At 36.1% G+C, this 19,635-nt stretch overlaps 1 protein-coding gene across 1 annotated transcript in view; it reads left to right on the top strand.

Annotated features, from left to right (window-relative positions):
- The window catches only part of LOC147574456 (EF-hand calcium-binding domain-containing protein 13-like), a 97,861-nt gene extending 78,613 nt beyond the window's left edge, over positions 1–19,248 (top strand). The window contains exons 14-21 of the mRNA XM_086687648.1: positions 938–1,007; positions 4,035–4,180; positions 4,753–4,824; positions 8,119–8,268; positions 9,787–9,837; positions 13,442–13,585; positions 15,363–15,434; positions 19,100–19,248. Coding sequence (XP_086543774.1) covers positions 938–1,007; positions 4,035–4,180; positions 4,753–4,824; positions 8,119–8,268; positions 9,787–9,837; positions 13,442–13,585; positions 15,363–15,434; positions 19,100–19,248 — 854 coding nt within the window. The remainder of the gene's footprint in view (positions 1–937; positions 1,008–4,034; positions 4,181–4,752; positions 4,825–8,118; positions 8,269–9,786; positions 9,838–13,441; positions 13,586–15,362; positions 15,435–19,099) is intronic.
- Positions 19,249–19,635: the final 387 nt, after the last annotated feature.

The following is a 19,635-nucleotide window of genomic DNA, read 5'->3' on the forward strand; positions in this document are numbered from 1 at the left end:
CCAGGCGCCTCTACAGTTTTTCAAATAAGACTATCATTTGCTGCTGATGTTCTGCATGTAGGAGACAGGTAGTACACAACCACAGGTGAACATTTCCACTCCTTCGTATTTTTCATACCTTGAAGTTACAAATGTACTATTATACTCTTTTATGTGAAATGTTTATGCAAAACTAGCCTAGTAACAAGAGCATGCTGTCTATGGTCTTTGTCAAAGAACTGTCTTTCCCTGTGAGGATTACCTACTCCTTTTTCTTCATTAAGCTCCTGTTTAAGTGAGACTGGTAATTTTGAACTTTAAGTGTGTTGGTTGTTTTGTTTATTAACATATTTGAGATGAAGAGGGTTGATGAAAATATGATACTACCTGATAATAGCGATTTTTTTCCCTCTCTTTTACTGAGACCTTTTATTGGACCTTCAGTACAATGTGATTTAATTCTTATTTTAATGCAGTGGTTTGCAAAGTTTTGAACCTTGTTATTTTTGGTTTTGTATTTATATTTGGTGCTGGTAAAGCAGTAGAATCCTTTTCTTCTAAATGAAATCTTACAGAGTCCCTCAATATATAAATCATAAAAGTTGAGTTTCTCTGAATAAAGTGGGGGAAATGACCAAGTGAACTGCTTAAGTATTTCAACAGAGCTTTAGAAACGTGAGAAAGAACGTAAGCATTCCTGACCTAGGATCCTCTTTTTGACCATGGTGTATGTTAAAAAAGGAAAAAGGTCGGGGCGGGGGGGGGGGGGGGGCTGTGTGCCTGAATGGCTCAATCAGTTAAGATCAGGTCATGATCTCACAGTCATGGACTCGAGCCCCTTGTCTGGCTCTGTGCTGACAGGATGGAACCTGCTTGGAATTCTCTCTCTCCCTCTCTCTCTTCCCCTCCCCCCCCCCCAAAATAAATAAATAAACTTAAAAAAATGTTTTTCTTGCAGAAGATGATGAAGTACAAATAGAAGAATTTGGACAAGTGGTAAAGGATATTCGTGATGCCTCCAGGTTAAAGGTAACTAGTAAATTATTTGTGACGGTTACATTTACTTTTATTGAATGGATGTCTTAGTGTTTTGTTTTTTAGAATTTCTAGTTCTGTTAATTTCTGCTTACCATGTTGGCATTGATCTGTTTTAAGGCAGGCAAAACTTGATTTTGATTAAAAGTTGGCAGCATCCATGATGAAAGAAAAAAGCCTTTTTCTGGAATGGGGCCTGTGTAAATCTATTTTAAATCCCTTTTTTTGTTGTTGTTATTGTGTGTGTGTGTGTGTGTGTGTGTGTGTGTGTGTGTGTGTGTGTGTGTGTGTTTTGTTCTGGACTTTATGTAAAGTCAGATGCTAGCTTTACAATTTTTCAGATATGAAAATTTTCTGTACCATTTTTAGCCTCAGACTTAGGACTCTACGCTATGTAAAGGCTTATATATTATAGAATTTCTCAGAAATCTTCTACCTCCTCCTTTAGTAGACATTCCTCATGTTCCTTTCTTTGGATTTTGTTAACATACAAGAGTGACCATGTGCATTTTGGTACCATGGGTATTTCCTACCACTTGACTTCCATTTTTGCTTAAAAGTTAAAATCATAGACCTAAAACCAATGGAGATCATACTCATGGAGTTTGTGTACTTTTCTATTGGGAAAATAAGTTTAAAACTTAATTATCACTGGTAATTTATTTGAATGACATTCAAATGACTAGTCGATGAGTGCTGTCAGGAGAAGAATAACAACATAGGTATATGTTTAGGAAAACAGAAGCGGAGTCATTTCTGGGTGTAAAGAAGTAGATAGATACTTTTCAGATTTTTAATAACCACTCTGCCCTCGTATAAAAATTTTAACATCATTGCTTCTCTTTTAGGTTAAGAAAAGTACTTAATAATTCCCTGTTGACATATAAATATGTTACCTGGGTCACATAACATAATTAGCATCAATATATTATAGTGAAATAGATTAGCTGTGCTATAGGAAACAATGCATACAGGTAGAAAAGAACATGGGCTATGGAGTTTGATACATGGTGGTTTGTGGGTTTTTGACTTACCAGCTGGGTAGTCTCTGTAGGTCATTCTGGTTTCCTCATCTTTAAAACAAGGAAGCTAATAAAATCACGTTTCTCCTAGAGTTGTCAGGATCAACTGCAAAAACACATATAAAGTACATAATCTAATTATTAGGCACATACTATATACTTGGTAAATGGTAGTTAATTTTGAAATCAGAAAACAGAGTTCAGAAAGACTGGTATTCAGGACAGGTAACTTTTTATGTGGATGAAGGAAAAAAAGTGGAAACTAAACCATTGAGAAAGGAGAACAGTGAAAAAGGAGAAAGGTGTAGTTTAGGTACCTGAATCTCGAGCTGGTCATAATGATTGGGGGTTGACACTGGAATCTGTCAGCCAGTGCAAGAAAAGGCCAATAATTACAGGGAAGAGTTAGGAAGGGCCACCCTGGAAGAAAAGTGTTAACATAGCAGGCCTGAAACTGCTCTCTTTAGAAAAGTCTGCTTGCAAGGTTGACTGTCATATGCGCAGAATGTTCCCTTCATTACTGACTGATAAGGTTAGTTCACTGTGCCTGGACTATTTGTTGACAAACTTGGAGGGGCTGAGAAAATGGGCCTATTGTGGATCAAGTTCTATGCTTTCCTTCAGTATACACACAGTTTTAAGGGATTATGGTCAGTGTCTGATCTTGTAGTTGAAGATTTTAGAGGTTGGGCAGGCAGTTCTAGGTGTTGATGAGGATTAAGGATAGCCATTGATTTGTATGACTTTGGAAAGGAAGTGAAAGTTTTTGGAGTTGAGAGGTCAAGGTCATTTTTATTGTCATCAGATGATAATGGGAAATGGGGCTGAGGGAGGATTATGAGCAGGGTGACAAAGATCCTCCAAGAAGGTGAAAGAGTGATCAGAAAGTCAGTAGATGATGGTGTCCAGAGGGTACTGTAGGTCAATGACAGGTCTGAATCTTGGGGGAGGGATAGGTTTGATTGAAGGTGGAACTAAAATAGCCAGACAGCAGAATCTTAGGAGTGTTTCTCTGCTTCTTGGTCCTATGTGGAGCATGGGAGGATGAGCAGACTCCTCTTAAGGTGTCTGTGCAAAGAAACCATATTTTAAAGGAAACCAAGCTTTAGGTAAAACAAGCAGAGCTGATACAGGTTTTTAGGTGACTGCCATTTGCAGTTGCCTTGCTGAGATGTTAGGGGGACAGAAAGTGAAGTGGGATCGAAGGTACTAGGAAGCTGTGATTACTGTTTGCAGCTATTCCTGATGGCTTAATAATAATAATAATAATAATAATAATAATAATAGTAACTTTATTGCTATTAATATGACACTTAGTGTTTCTATATACCTAATGTTGTTTTAAGTGTTTTTCATACGTCATATATTTAATCTCCATATTAACTGTGTGAGGTAGATAGTATTATTAAATTATTTTAGATATAAGACTACTGAATTTGATAGAGGGGTTAAATAGTAATAATTTGCTCAAGGTCAGATAGTTTCAGGTCACAAATCCTGGAGCCAGGATTTGAATGTACTTAACACTGCCTCCTTTGAAAGGGCTGGAAATCAAAATTCCAGATGCCAGACTACAACTGGATCTTGGTAGAATTGAAAAGAAAAGGTGAGTGAGTCTTTGTGATACTTGTGTTTACTATTTTACATTCCTCATGATTCTGAAATCTATTTCACTTCCACCAGTATGAGTTAATTTCGTTTGCTACCATTAGAGCTCTAGTTTAAAATAACTACTTTGTGTCATTGCAGTGAAAAATTCAGCCATAGCAACCATTTTGGTTGTGCCAATTTTATATTAGCACCAAAGAAACATGGCAGACCATGCATATTGTTTTGCTGGACTTAGAATTTCCTGAGGGCTGGATTCTTCACTGAGATTTCTTATTCAAGAGGTGATCATAAATCATGGACTACCACTGACAAAAGTCTTTAGTGATGGCTACTGTTGTTTTTAAGTCAGAGGTTAGTTCAATTACTGAATCACTTTTTTCTGTTTCTAGAGTTACAAGACATTGTCTTAGCTCTTGATGGGCTTGAAGGTGACATGATATCTGGGAAGAACTTGGAGAGCTTCCTAGGAAATATTGGGATTAAGTCACCTGAAGAAGAGGTAGAGAAAATTCTTCAGTCAGATCTTGTTTCTGGTAAGCATTTAAATATTCATATCCATTTTTTGTTTTGGGTAGGAGTAACTGAAGAAAGTGTGCAAGGTTTTTGTTCAAGCGAATGGAGCTCCTTTGAGCTAATATCTATAGGTATTTGCTTGTATTGCTGTAAATGTCCTTAAAGAGGAGACTTTCTTTTACCGTCCTTTTTTACAGTTAATGAGAATACTCTTAGCAAGCAGGTAGAAATTTTGTGGGGGAGTGGGCTCGTTGGTATCCACTATCTTTAGATAGATCTTGATTTAGTGACTAACACATAGTTTGGGAATTCCAGCTCTGTGAATAGAAAACCTAGCTTTGTTGGTTTGTACCAAGTAAAGTTATTGGACTTACAACTTTCTTAGTAGGTTAGTTGCCTTACAGGTAGAATCAGAATTAGTATATCTACAACCTTGTAAGGTTAATTGCAAGGCACAGTGGGTGAAAATGAATCCCAAGTATCTTGTATGTAAAGTAAAGAAATTGTATGCTGGTTTTGATTTTCATATGAGCTTTTTAATATTACGTTTTCCAGGGATCTTGTCTGTTCCCCCTCTCTCTCTTTCTTACAGATGACAACATGGTGAATGTTAAAGACTGTATGAAGGCTTTGAAGGACACTCAGAAATTTTCCACTTTTGTTGGTAAGAAGTTTATGGTAAAACTGTTGAATGGCAAACAACACAGGACTCATTCAGAGGTCACGAAGCCAAACATTATATTTGGTGCTCAGATCTTCTTTGTAGTATCTGTGCCAAATGTTTGTTTCATCTACATTTGAACTCTTCCAGTTATGGCAAACTTGATTACATTTGTTTTTCATTTAAGAATTTGTATTTGAATGGAAAAGATTGGGAAAATCACAAGGTTATGATGTTTTCCAATAGCTAAAGTAAGGACATTTTATTATATAATAATGGCGATTTTGAAACTGTTATAAAAAAATTTAGTGACCAGGAATGTAAGAGATATAAAGTGCAAGGCTCATGTAATGTCACCTTCTGGAAATATCCCTGTTAAAGTGTGGTAAATATCCCTTTAGCCTTTTTTATTTGAATCTATGAATATTTGTGTATTCTGATATTATTTAAAAATTAGGCGCACTTGGGTGGCTCAGTTGGTTAAGTGTCTGATTTTGGCTCAGGTTATGATCTCATGGTTTGTGAGTTCAAGCCCTACATTGGGCTCTCTGCTGTCAGCACAGAGCCCATTTCAGATCCTCTGTTTCCTTCTCTCTCTGCCCCTGCTTGTTCTCTTAATTAATTAATTAATAATTAATTAATTAAAATTACCATGTCCATAATATTCCACGACTTGCAGTTTTAAAGAAATTAACAATGTATCTTAGATATTGTTCCATGTTCCATTGTATCATAAACAACCTCATTCTTTTTAAAGACTGCATAATATTCCATTTGGGGGATGTACTGTCATTTTATCCACAACGCTTTTGATGATATTTGCCAATTAAAAATCTGAAAATTTGCCAATTTTTCACCACTGAAACATTTTGATGAGCATTGTTGTATGCATATATGTGCATAAAGTTCTCCTGGGGGATAAAATCCTCAGAAGTCACACTGCTAGACTGAAATATATGCAGATGTGAGATGTTAACAGCTACTGCTTAATTATCCTCCAAAAAGTTTGTAAAAATTCACACTTTTATCAGTAATGGATATTATTTATTGAAAATTCTGCTGGTAAAAGAATTCTATTATTGTTTTAATATGCATGTCTTTAATGACTAGTGAGGTAAAACATTTTTCATATGATTGTCGAATATGCTTTGCTTTTATTTTAATTAGATTGTCTTTTTCATATGAATTTATAAATAGCTCTTTATATATAAGGGACATTAATGTTCTGTCTTGTCTATTGCCATTTTTTTTCTAGTTTATTATTCATCTTTGACTTTGATTTTGGTGGACTGCTTATTGCCATCCTCTGTTTTATTTTGTCAGTTTTGGTAATTTTTATTCTCCTAGGAAATTTATTTTATTCAAGTGTTTTTTGGGAATATTAGTACAATCCTATGCAGTGATAATTCTTTTGATTTTTTTTGTATCTGGTTATTTTCTCATTCTTAAATTTGTATATATATTTGTGGTGTGTGTGTGTATGTGTGTGTGTGTGTGTGTGTGTGTGTGTGTGTGTGTATTTATATATCTTTTTCTAGATTTCCTAGCAGATCTTTTAATTATCTCTGTTTTTAAAGCTCTACATCTTAGATTTATCTTTAGTGTTTCTATTTATAGTAAAAAAAATTCTGCTTTTATCTTTAGGATGTCCTTTCTATTGTCCCCTTTTGTCCATTTTATAGTTTTTCTAAGTTGTTTAAATTATGAACTTACTTTTTTCTTCTTACTGAGAAATAAATGTTTAAGACTATCAATTTTCAGTAAGACTTTGGTTTATCAAAGTCTTTATTCTTGTTTTTTTTCTAAGTATATTCAGTTGTATTTTGATTTTCTCCTTGATGTAAGAGTTGCTTAAGAGAAAAACCTTAAATTTTAAAGCAATTATTTGAAAAATTTTAAATGAATTTAAAAATTTTAAATTTGAATTTGAATTTCATTATTGTCCTCTCTTTGTTGTTTATTTTTAGTTTACTGTGGGCAGAGAATAAGGTCTATAGTAGAGGATTTGATAGTTTCTGTGTTAATTAGATATGGAGTTTTTTCGATTTTTACATGTTTATTTAAAAACCACATTAGGGGCGCCTGGGTGGCTCAGTTGGTTGAGCGTCCGACTTTGGCTCAGGTCATGATCTTGCGGTCTGTGAGTTCGAGCCCTGCGTCGGGCTCTGTGCTGACAGCTCAGAGCCTGGAGCCTGCTTCAGATTCTGAGTCTCCCTCTCTCTCTGCCCCTCCCCTGCTCATGCTCTGTCTCTCTCTGTCTCAGAAATAAACATTAAAAAAAAAATTTTTAAAAACCACATTAGTGGGTTTCAGGGACAGGCTAATCGTAATGTACACTCATCCTACTGTTTGTCTTGGAAATCCTTATGACTTTTTGAAGCAGCCCATTCCATAATTTTTGGACAGCTGTAGAACTAGTCAATTGTTCCACATGTTTGATGGAAATCCTGCCTTATAATTCCATTCCCAAACTTAACATTTGGACTCTTCCCCCTGTCAGTAGCCCTCCAGGGATGGGAGGAGAGCTCTTATATTTTCTTTCTTTTACGTTGAATCGTCTTTTCTCTGGACTCAGATTTCCCTTCAACCATTCCTCACATGGCCTATTTTTGAAACTTCTTACCAATGACTAATGACTAACTCATGGAACAACATACTATATTAAATTATACTTTCACATAAATTAGCTAATTTTAAAGTAATTTATTATATATTTCTCTTAATGAATTCTGAAAGATTATTTTTTTAGACATGTACTTTAGAAATGTGAAGAGGTTTTTGTTTGTTTGTTTTAATTAAGGGGGGGGTGGTCAGTCATGGATTTCCTAGTTCAGATGTTTGATATTATCATGCTAAACATAATAGGCTTTGCTGATTCTCTAAATTGGGTAAAGTGAGCTGACAGGAGCAGGAGCAAGGGGTGTAGGGAAAGAAAGTAGAAAGGGAAGGATTGGAGTTTGGGAGCAGTTGTGACGAATGGAGGGTATTTTTTATGAAATGGTGAGCTCGTTAATAGAATAACTAGAGAAACTTTGGCATACTTTTTTGTTCATAAAGGAATAGCCCACGCAGAACCCGGAGTTTTAACAAAATAATCTTAAGAATAAAGATAAGGGACTATAGAAAACTATAGTGGAGAATGGATTGCTCTACCTTTTTAAATGGCCACATGTGGGTAGTGGCTGCCATTTTGGACAGTGCAAAACTGGAAGAATCCATCAGTTTTACTGTTATGTTCCAAAAATTTAGATCCGTGGACTGAATTACATGTTGCATGTATATTCTCTGTGTTTGTAGCATTGAATGGCATCATTGGTACATTGGAATGTATGGAGGAAAGTGATCAGTCTGGCAAGGACAACTATGCAGATGTACTTGGAAACACCAATAGAATTTATTTCACTGATAATAGTTTTCAAGAAGTGCTGGATGATTCCTTGCTCGACGGTGAGTTGATTGAGCAGATAACCAGCAACTTGTAATAAAAATTTCTTCTAAAATTTTATCCAAGGTTTTAAAATATTTTACCAAATACTTAATTAATTAAATCTTAATACTTAGTTCCTAAATACTACTGTAAATGTATTGAAATGCAATTTACTACAGATCAGATTTAGAGATATATCTTATATTCTATATTCACAGAGATTTAGTTATTACAATATCAAATTCCTGGATGATCTCTTGGACTGCATTGTAAACTTGGTCTGAAAGTATTTATATACATTGTCATATGGCTTTAAAATGTTTCTTTCTAGAGTAATTTCATTTCAAAGTTAATCCCTTTCCTTTTATGAATCTTAGAGAGGTCCTAATAGTTGTCTAGCTTTCTTTTTCTTTTAGGTGAAAGGCTCTTTGAAAAATACAAGTTATTGTTGAACAATTAAACCGTTGGTCTATATAACATTCTGTGTAAGTGTTGATCTGGCTATTTGCTCTATTTACAAAGAATTTACCTGATCCATCCATATGCTTATCTGGGATATACCCAGATGGATTTTATCAATACTTGGAAAGCCATCTCCTGCCTTTAAATTTAACTTCAGCTAAAAAATGAGATCAGATCTGTGTCTCAGGGAAAAACTGGCAATATGCAAAGACAGTTTAGATTGTCAAAACAGATGGGGGAGGAATGCTGGGATCTGGTGAGTAGAGGTGAGGGATGCTACTAACCACCCTATGATGTATAGGACAGCACTCCCCCACATAATTAGCTGGCCCCAAATGTAATTTTGCTCAGGTTGAGAAATTCTGTTTTAGAGTTATCTTGTAAAATTGCCAAACCTGCTATTTTGAAAGTACTTTTTAATAGGTTAGTTATATTTTTTTAATCCTGCTTAGATCACATTTTAAAAATTAATGTAAATATAATGTATCTTGATTCTAACCCCCTTTTGCTTCAAGGTAATACCTGTACTAGTTGTGAGTTATTCTAAACTGCTCTCTAACTGCAGTGTGGTCCATCTATGCAAATGGACATATTTTGTTTCTGTCACTTGTCCCTCAAATAGATCTCTGTATCAATTTGCATTTTTGTAGAAAATGTATAGGATGAAGGGTATAACTGCACCTTGTCCTTAGGAAAAGCTCCAGAATTAGATAGATAGGTAGGCAGGCAGGACTAAAGAAGGACAATTCAGACTAATAATTAAACATGTTATTGAATATATGAGCCTGGGGATTAAGCTGTTCTCTTAGGGATAAAGGAAGCATTTGTAACAGAATCTCAGCCACATTTAAGAAGCTTGGTGGAGCTTGACGAATCCATGGAGTCTAAGAAGTAAGAGGAAGATGAGTAGAGAACGTTATTCTGGAAGCTAGTGGAGGATTTTGAGAAGAAGGGAATGGTCAATGCTAAATGTTATTGAGAAATGAAGTATGTAATTTATCCATTGGTTTTCTTCCAAACTGGGTAAAATCAGGATGCTGTTCCTTATGGCATAATCTCTCTATTTAAATTTGCAGACTTTAGGAAAGAGGCTTTGTCTTCAAATCTGAAACTACCAACAGCAGATGGTAAGGACTTTATATATACAAGAAAGCATTGCCTATGAAAGAGTTATTTTTTAGGATCATTGCCAGGTGCCAATGGATTCCTAGTCCATTCATCCCACTCCAGCCAGAGTAATTGTTTTTTTTCAAAAAAGTAATCTGATTGTGTGATGTCCCCCTATTTTCAACTCTTTAAACATTTTCCATTGTTGTTAAAGATCAAAATCCTGCATGTCCTAGCTCTCTGGTATAATTTTGTACCATTACCCTTGCTTTCTGCATTTTCTTTCATTTCCTTCGAAATCCAACTACAAAGCTTTTGCGTATTTTGTTCCCTGGAATAGGTTTCCCTGACACTCTTTGCCTAGTTAATGTTTACTCATCTTTCAAATGAGTGATGGGGTGCCTGGGTGACTCAGTTGGTTAAGTGTCTCACTTTGGCTCAGGTCATGATGTCGTAGTCTGTGAGTTTGAGCTCTGTGCTGAGCTTTGTGCTGACAGCTCAGAGCATGGAGCCTGCTTCAGATTCTGTGTCTCCTTCTCTGTCTCAAAAATAGACATTAAAAAAAAAATTGAATGAATGTCAATTTCCTCTAGGGAGCCTGTCATTATCTGCTAGTCGAGGTCAGCTTCTTTTATTATAAGCTTTCATTAAACTATGTCTTTTTCATAGCATTTACTTCATACTATAAATACCCATTAATATTTTTTTAAATGACACTAGAAATGCTCAATATATTTTAGCTTATAAAGTGACAAAAGTAGGAGCATCTGACTGGTTCAGTTGGTAGAACATGCAACTCTTGACCTCAGGGTCATGAGTTCAAGCCCCATGTTGGGTGTAGAGCTTACTTAGGAAAAAAAGTAGCAAAAATATTAGAGAACTTTGAATTATCTTAATTCATTAAGACCAAAATAATATAATTTCTCATTAAATTTTTTTATTTGAGTACGGTGGACACACAATGTTATATTCGTTTCAGGTGTAGTGATTATACATTTTGCTATGCTCACCACAAACATAGCTATTTGTCACCATACAACAATATTACAGTATCACTGACTATATTCCCTTTCCTGTGCCTTTTATTCCCATGACATAGTCATTACATTCCTGGAAACCTGTACCTCCTACTCCCCTTTACCCATTTTACCCATTATCCCCCCTTCTCTCTGGCCACCATCAGTTTGTTCCTGTATTTATAGGTCTGATTTTGCTTTTCTTTTTTTTTTATTTGTTTTTTAGATTCCACATATGAGTGCAATCATATGATGTTTGTCTTTCTCAGTCTGACATATTTCACTTAGTATAATACCCTCTAGGTCCATCCATGTTGTTGCAAATGGCAAAAAAAAAAATCTCATTCTTTTCTATGGTTGTGTCAAATTCCATAATATACCACATCTTTATTCATTCACCTATTGATAGATAGTTGAGATACTTCTATATCATGGCTATTGTAAATAATGCTGCAATAAACATATAGGGGTGCATATACCTTTTTGAATTAGTGTTTTTGTTCTCTTTGGGTAAATACCCAGTAGTGGAATCATTGGGTCAAATAGTATTTCTGTTTTTACTTTTTGAGGAACCTCCATACTGTTTCCACATCAGCTGTACCAATTTACATTCCACAAACATTGCACAAGGGCTGCTTTTTCTCCACGTCCTCGCCAGCACTTGTTACTTCTTATGTTTTTTATTTTAGTCATTCCGACATGTGTAAGGTGATATCTCATTGTTATTTTGATTTGCATTTCCCTGAGATTGGTGATGAATATCTTTTCGTGTGTCTGTTGGCCATCTGTATGTCTTCTTCAGAAAAACGTCTATTTAGGTCTTCTGCCCATGTTAAAATCTGGTTGTTTTCTAGTCATATTTTTGATTATTTGGTTAATGATTCTTTTCTTACGTGCCTAGAAGCGTCATTGGGCCAAGAACCATGTTTCCATTTTGCTACAAGTCCTAGCATTGTTTCTCCAGATCCTAGCACAATTTTGGCTTTCAGAAGCCCCTTATTAATAGCTAATTTAATAGCTAATATTATATGATATTTACTGTGCTAGGCATTGTTTCAAATCTTTTATATTATTAACTTATATAATTGTGAATATTTATGGAATTAAAGAATGACAATAAATCTGTCATCTCATTAGCCTCATCTCTCATCACTTCTGCATTTGTATTTATTCTGTAGCCATATTACTTATTATAATTTAAATTGGTTCCATATCTTCCATGTGCTTTTGGTTCTATATATTTGCATGTGCTGTTTCCTTTCTGTATATTTTCTGTCAAATTCACATTTTTCCCCCAAACTCAGCCCAAACATCACTCCTCAACCCATAAGACTTTTCAGAGTTATAGGTTAGGTGAACTGTCTCAGTGCTTTATATCTGAGTGCTCAGTGCTCATATCTGGCACACATTTTTCTCATAGTACCAACTATATAATGTATTATAATTTTATTTATAGACAAGACAAATTCTAAAGTCCCTGTCTTCAAGGAATTTAAAGGAAACTCTTTAAGAGGGCTGAAATTTTCATTGTTGGTTTTAGTAGCTATAAAATAAATGTTAGTAAAAATGAATATAGGTCTAAAATGGTATTATGGTATTCTTTCCAACTGAAGGTTTAGATCTGTTAGTATAATGCAACGATTTTCGGACTATGGAAACATACACGACACTTCATTTTGGGGTTGAGAGAGAAATGGGGTGAGAAATGGTATTGACAAAAAATTGAAACTCCCAGTAATGATCACGTTTTATATTTTAAATTGGTGTGGTATCAACAGGACTACATTTGGTTGTATGGGTTGTGCTTGCACAAAGATGCCTGGTTGAGAGGGTACAAGTAGAGACTGAAATGCATTCTACATTCCACTGTGCTCCCCAGGCTGGGACCACCAATGCTAGATTGCAGCTACCTAGAGGAAGGTATGCCTCTTTGTAATTGATACATAGAGAGGGGTGCCTTTTTTCAATTCACACAAAAGCACAATATAGACTGGTAGTGGCCCTGGAGATCAAGAGCTTTAATCTCAAATTTTAGCTTTTTTTTTTTTTTTTTTTTTTGGTTTATTTCATCAGTTGATAGAAGTCTTTAGATCTACATGTACAGGACGTTACTATTATTTAAGAAAGGGTCACAGCTTATTCAGTATTTAATGGATGAATGGATTCAGATAACCCATCAAATTCTGCATATAATTTTTTGGTTTAATTTTTCTTTTCTTAAATGTTTAGTTTTAAGAGAGAGAGAGAGAGAGAAACAAGTGGAAGAGGGGCAGAGAGAGAGACACAGAATCTGAAGCAGGCTCTAGGCTCTGAGTTTTTAGCCCAGAGCCCAATGCGGGGCTTAAACCCAGGAACCATGAGATCATGACCTGAGCTGAAGTTGGATGCCTAACCAACTGAGCCACCTAGGTGCCCTTAATTTTTTTAAATGCTGCTTGAAATAAATAGGTTGTCAGTTACAAGTAGAAAATACTTTGCTTTTTTTCTGCAGAGATTTTAGTTAAATATATATACTTAAATTGAGAGTTCACCTATAGTGGACTCTGGACAAACTATTTTGCATTTTTTAAAATAATAGTATCTTATATATATTTATTTATCTTTGTAGCATTTAAAGAAGCTGCTTATATCTTGACAAGTGTTGATAATGGCAAGATTGGCATACGTAACTTGGAGCATGCCCTGAAAAGTTTGAATGTTAATTTAGCTGAGGAGGACGTCAGTGAAGCCCTTAAATATTGTGACATCAGTGGTGAGCATTTTTTTGGCTTGAGATTCTGCTCATTTTTCCCTGTTTATAGGAACCAGTTTTAGAGTGTTTTATATGGAGGTAAAATGCTAAAGGCAGTCGCGATGAGGCTTAGGTTGATATAAATTAGAGCCAAAATAGTCTGCTAATTTATTTACTGACCATATCTATCTATTCATACTCTACATATGCTTATTTAGATAATTAGCATTCATTTCTTGTAAGCATGGGTGGGAAAATACCATTATGTAATAAAACAAAGACATGACATCAGCAGCTTCATTTTGATCTGCAGTCTTTCTTCAGAGGAGACCCACTTTCACCTTTTATTTTGCTTGTCCCATTCTGCTTTTTTAACCAAAGGAAATACCCAAAGTTTCATTACATCTCAGAAGAATAATTATTTAGTCTTGATCATTGTTTCCAAGTGGTCACATATTTATCTTTGTTTTCCATCTTTGACTTCATGTATTGTGTACTTGATCTCCTTTCCTATTTACATCCACTCTTAAGTGTCAAATCGCGTGGGAATACTTCTAGAAGCTGGTGAGTTTTACCAGTTTTAGGTGGCTTTTTATTTGGGGTTTATCTTAACCAGCTTGTTTTTTCTATGGGAATCCCATGAGCATGTCTTAGGTTTAAGAGTACCTCCCCAGCATTGTTTGGTTATTGCTTTTGCCATAGATTATTATTGACCTCAATCAATTTTTATGTTTTGACCTGGGGTTTTTCATATCATGAGAGTGGTATAAATTTAGACCCTAAGCCCACATGAGATGCAGGAGATTTTTCACAGGTGATCTTTTTTACCCACTGCCTCTCAAAATTGGGAAGATTTAGGTCACCTTGGTGTTTACATGGGCCAGTGAATATAATATTTTAATCTCCCTTTCACTGGATTGAAATTCTTTAAGCATCCCAGTTTCATTTGGTATCTAAATTCAAACTCTCCGTATAGCAGGACCCAAGTTTTCTTTTATGAATATGCATGAACATTTAAATCAAGCACCTTGCTGCTTTTGGATCTAATATGTATCCCCAAATAGCTGTAGGCTTAGTATTCACTTGGTTTTCCCCTCTGGATCTCTGTGCCCACTTAACGTTTTATTATTTCCTTTTCATACAACTTGATAATGCATTTATAGAATAAAGTATTTCATACAGCATCTTTAGGAATTTGTAATCATTCCTGTGCTACCCAGCTTGCCATTATGTTATAAGTTAAATTCTTTTCATTGTAGGTATAGCCCTATATTTTCTGCTGTGGTTACTACTGCATTTTATTTCCTGTGTGTGTGTGTGTGTGTGTGTGTGTCCCAACAGTTAACATTGTCACCTCTGGCCTTAGACTGCCTTAGTTCAAATACAGCCTCGAGCACTTTCTGGCTCTTGTGACCTAGACAAGTTATTTAATTTCTCTTTGCTTTCATCTTTTAAGGATAGGCATATCAAGCATGTTATAGAATTCTTGTGCATATTTTAGTTAATAAATGTGAAGCATCATAAAAGGATACTTAGTATATATACATAAGGAACTCAAAGTTATTTTAAGTTCTTACTTTTGAGTAAGAAGTCAAAAAAAGTGAACTATTAATATCATTAACTGATCAATGGGTGTGGTTCCTGAAAGTATGAAAAATTACATTGAAATAGTTTCAGCCATTTGAGAGAGAAATGAGGTAGAATGAGATTTTAGGTATTGTTAATCAGAGCCTTTATTTTGTGTACCGATTGAGTATCAGGGTTTTAATGACAATATGCTTGATTTTGATATTTCCAGATGATAATGAGGTGAATTTAAAAGATTTCTTTGAAAGAATTAAAAGAAGTCCACCTTTCAAAGAGTCCATAGGTAAGTGAATACTTCCAGTTTAAAGAAGTGACTGTAAAATAAAGATAATGAAATCACATTTAAAAAAAATCACTAAATGGATTTCAAGTGTTTAATTTGTAGTGTATATAGTTTCAAAAAGGATATCAAGCAGCTTATGTGATATAAAAAAAAAACAAGTGAAAATGGGGCAAAGTTATAAAGGAGGGAAAAGAAATAAAACAGCGTTGAAGAAGATACACAGTAAATACCTTTGCTGTTAATATAAAGTCCTTCCTCAAGAGGAGATAAATTTTTCTTCACTCAAGGGGTTCTGGATCTATGAATTAAATCAGGTGTGGAAATTGGGTGAGGGACCACTACTACCCTCTGTGCTGTCTCAAGTCAGGCCTTTGGAGTTTTCAGGTTTACCCAAATGGACTGGCCATTGATTTCACTTATAGAAATCTTAGCTTCATCTAGCTAGTTTCTTTAAATGCTTGGGCCATTAATCCCTGTATCATTCTTACTACCATGTCATTTCTGTGGCCTAACCACATCATTTTGCCCCTGCTGCATAAAGACAAGTGCTTGGTCTTTGTCCCCAAAGTTCCTCTCGTGCTCCTTGGAATTAGGGAAACCATTTCAACACCAGCATCTTTCCCTAAACCCCCATGTCTACAGAGAACACCTACCGAAGAACCCTCCACAAATGCAGACACCCCTGCCAACAATGTATTTCTAAATGCCTTGGGGAAACAAATGTCTTTTTTTCTTCACGTTTGAATATCTCTAAAATTAGAACACCTTTATAATCAATGGCATTATTTATCAAATGTACATTTTTACTGAGATATAAATCACATACCATAAAATCTCATCCTTTTAAGGTGTTCAATTCAGTGGTTTTTGGTATATCCACAAAGTTGTGCAACCTTCACACTCTAATTCTGGGACATTTTCATCACGTCAAAAAAAACCCCTGTACCCTGTAGTGCTTATTTCCCCGCTCTCCCCAGCCACTGACAACCACTAGTCTGCTTTCTATCTGTGTTGATTTTTGAACATCATATACCTAGAATCATATAATGTGTGGCTTTTTGTGTCTGGCTTCTTTCATTTGGCATACTCATTTTTTTTTTTAATTTTTAATGTTTATTTTTGAGAGAGAGAGAGAGAGCGGGGGAGGGACAGAGAGAGAGGGAGACACAGAATCCGAAGCAAGCTCCAGGCTCTGAGCTGTCAGCACGATGTGGGGCTCGAACCCACGTAAACCATGAGATCATGACCTGAGCTGAAGTTGGCCGCTCAACTGACTGAGCCACCCAGGCGCCCCAGCATACTGTTTTTAAGGTTCACCTGCATTATAACATAAATGAGTACTTTATTCCTTTTCGTGGTAGAATAATATTCTGTGGTTATACCACATTTTCTTTGGCCATTTATCAGTTCATAGACATTTGGGTTGTTTCCCTTTTTTGGCCACTAAGAATAATGCTGCTATGAACATGTGTACATTTTTTTGAGTACAGGTTTTTGTGTGGACGTACATTTACATTTCTCTCAGGTACCTACCTGGGAATGGAACTGCTGGGTCACGTGGTAACTTTACATTCAACTTGAGGAGCTGCTGGAACGTTTTCCAAAGCAGCTGCCCCATTTTACATTCCCAACAGCATTGTACATTTCTTTTTTTTTTTAATTTTTTTTTTCAACGTTTATTTATTTTTGCGACAGAGAGAGACAGAGCATGAACGGGGGAGGGGCAGAGAGAGAGGGAGACACAGAATCGGAAACAGGCTCCAGGCTCTGAGCCATCAGCCCAGAGCCCGACGCGGGGCTCGAACTCCCGGACCGCGAGATCGTGACCCGGCTGAAGTCGGCCGCCCAACCGACTGCGCCACCCAGGCGCCCCAGTACATTTCTTTAAATCCTTGTCAGTACTTGTTACATTGTCTGTCTTTTTTATTCTAGCCTAGTCTCACAAGTATCTCACCGTGGTTTTGTTTTGCATTTCCCTGATGGCTAATAACTTTGAACATCTTTATATGTGTTTACTGGCCATTTAGAGATATGTATCCTTTGCTTATTTTAAAATTGGGTTATTTGTCAAGTTGTTAGGGTTCTTATATCCTGGATACTATAGCTTTATCAGATAGATGATTTACAAATCTTTTCTGCAATTTTATGGGTCTTTTCTCTTTCTTGGTGGTGTCCTTTGAAGCACAAACGTTTTTAAATTGGGTGAAATCCCGTTTATATTTTCTTTTGTCACTTCTTTTGATATCATGTCTAAACATAATCCAAGATCATTAAGATTTATACTAATGTTTTCTTCTAAGAATTTTATAGTTTTAGCCTTTTAATTTCAATCTTTGATTCATTTTGAGTTAATGTTTGTATGTGGTGTGAGATGGGAGTCCACTCTAATTCTTTTGCATGCAGATAGCCAGTTACCCCAGCATCATTTGTTGACAAGATCATTCTTTTCCCCCTTAAATAAATGGTTTTGCCATCCTTGTAAAAAATCAATTGATCAGAAATGTATGGATTTATTTCTAGACTCCCAGTTCCATTCCATTGATTTTTATTCTTATGCCACATGGTCTTAATCACTATAGCTTTGTAGTAAAATAATAACCTAAACAGTAATTTTCAACCAGAGCAGGGCATCAAATTTACCTATAAAGCTTGAGTTACCTGGTTCTACTTCTGACTATGATGGAGTAGCTTATGTGAAACCAACCCTCCTTCTGAGAACAACTAGTAAAATGTGGACTAAATTAAACAGCATCAACAACCACAACTGTTTGAAGGCATTGGAAAGTGACCAAGGCTGTCAACATTTGTGGGGCTATAAGATAAATATAAAGAGCACGACTTACAGAAACAGCACCTTCTTCTTCTTATTTTGTCTCTGTAACATAACTTTAAGTGAAATAAGGCAATAAAGTTTTGATGTAAACTTCTTTGTAATGCTTCACAATTATTTCAGGGTCCACATATGAAGTATTATGTAGCTCTAGGCATAATGGTTGACCAGTTACATATGTCTACTTGAAAGGCACAGTAGTTAAGAGCATGGGCTTTGGAAATATCGTGCCTGGATTTGAATCCTGGCCCTGCCACTTAATACCAGTATGTTCTTTAGTAAATCACTTAATCTCACAAACCTCGGGGCGCCTGGGTGGCTCAGTCGGTTAAGCGCCCAACTTCAGCTCGGGTCATGATTTCGCGGTTAGTGAGTTTGAGCCCCACGTTGGAGTCTGTGCTGACAGCTCAGAACCCGGAGCCTGCTTCAGATTCTGCATCTTTGTCTCTCTCTGACCCTTCCCTGCTCATGGTCTGTCTGTCTGTCTGTCTGTCTGTCTGTCTCTCTCTCTCTCAAAAATAAATAAACATTAAAAAAAATTTTTTTAAATCTCACTAACCTCAATTCCTTCATCTGAAAAATGGGGATAATAATGCCTATCTTGGAATTATTACAGGTAATAATAGACTTAAATAGGTAAAGTAGAAGTACTCAGAAGAGTCTCCAGCACTTAGTGTTCAGTAACTGCTATCTGTTATAATACACAATGGTTTTTAAAACTACTAGTAATTTCATGTAAAATTCTTTTATGCAACTCAAGCCCATTAAGTGAAAGTGAACAGTGTACTCTTATTTCTGCTGTTGAAGCATGTTTTTGCTCTTTTTTTTTTCTCAGTTACACAGCTACTCTTCGTTACTGTTCAAATTCTCCAGAATGATCTAATTGATGTCTCTGACCTCAAGGCATTATTGATGAACAATGACTTTCATGCAGCTAATGTTTTACTTGATGAAGTATTAAGACACGGACCTGAACACGGTTAGTAGTCTGAATGCATCTAGTTGTAAAGGCCATCATCTACCAGTGGGGATGGGAGATGTATGGATGGGGTATACAGCAATGGAGGGCACCCTGGGGGGGGGGGGCTGCAGTGAGATGACTGGTGAGCACCAGTGCCACCATAGTGTGCCAAGCCTGAGCTCTGTGAAACTGAACAGATGGGTGAGTCTGGGCCTACTTTATCCCTGTGGGTGGTGGTACTTGGGAGATGAGGTCACTTTGCGAACTGACTGGCACGGGCAGTATTCAATCAGAATGCCATGCACAGAGTACAACAGAGTCCGTGAGGCCCTTCGCCACGTGTTAACCCTTTGGAAGGGAAACTATGCTGATATCCAGGAATACCTCAGGGGGTGTTGCCTGTGGCATTG

Source organism: Puma concolor, chromosome E1, assembly GCF_028749965.1.
Source record: "Puma concolor isolate L17-30 chromosome E1, mPumCon1.1.hap2, whole genome shotgun sequence".
NCBI classification, from domain to species: domain Eukaryota; kingdom Metazoa; phylum Chordata; class Mammalia; order Carnivora; family Felidae; genus Puma; species Puma concolor.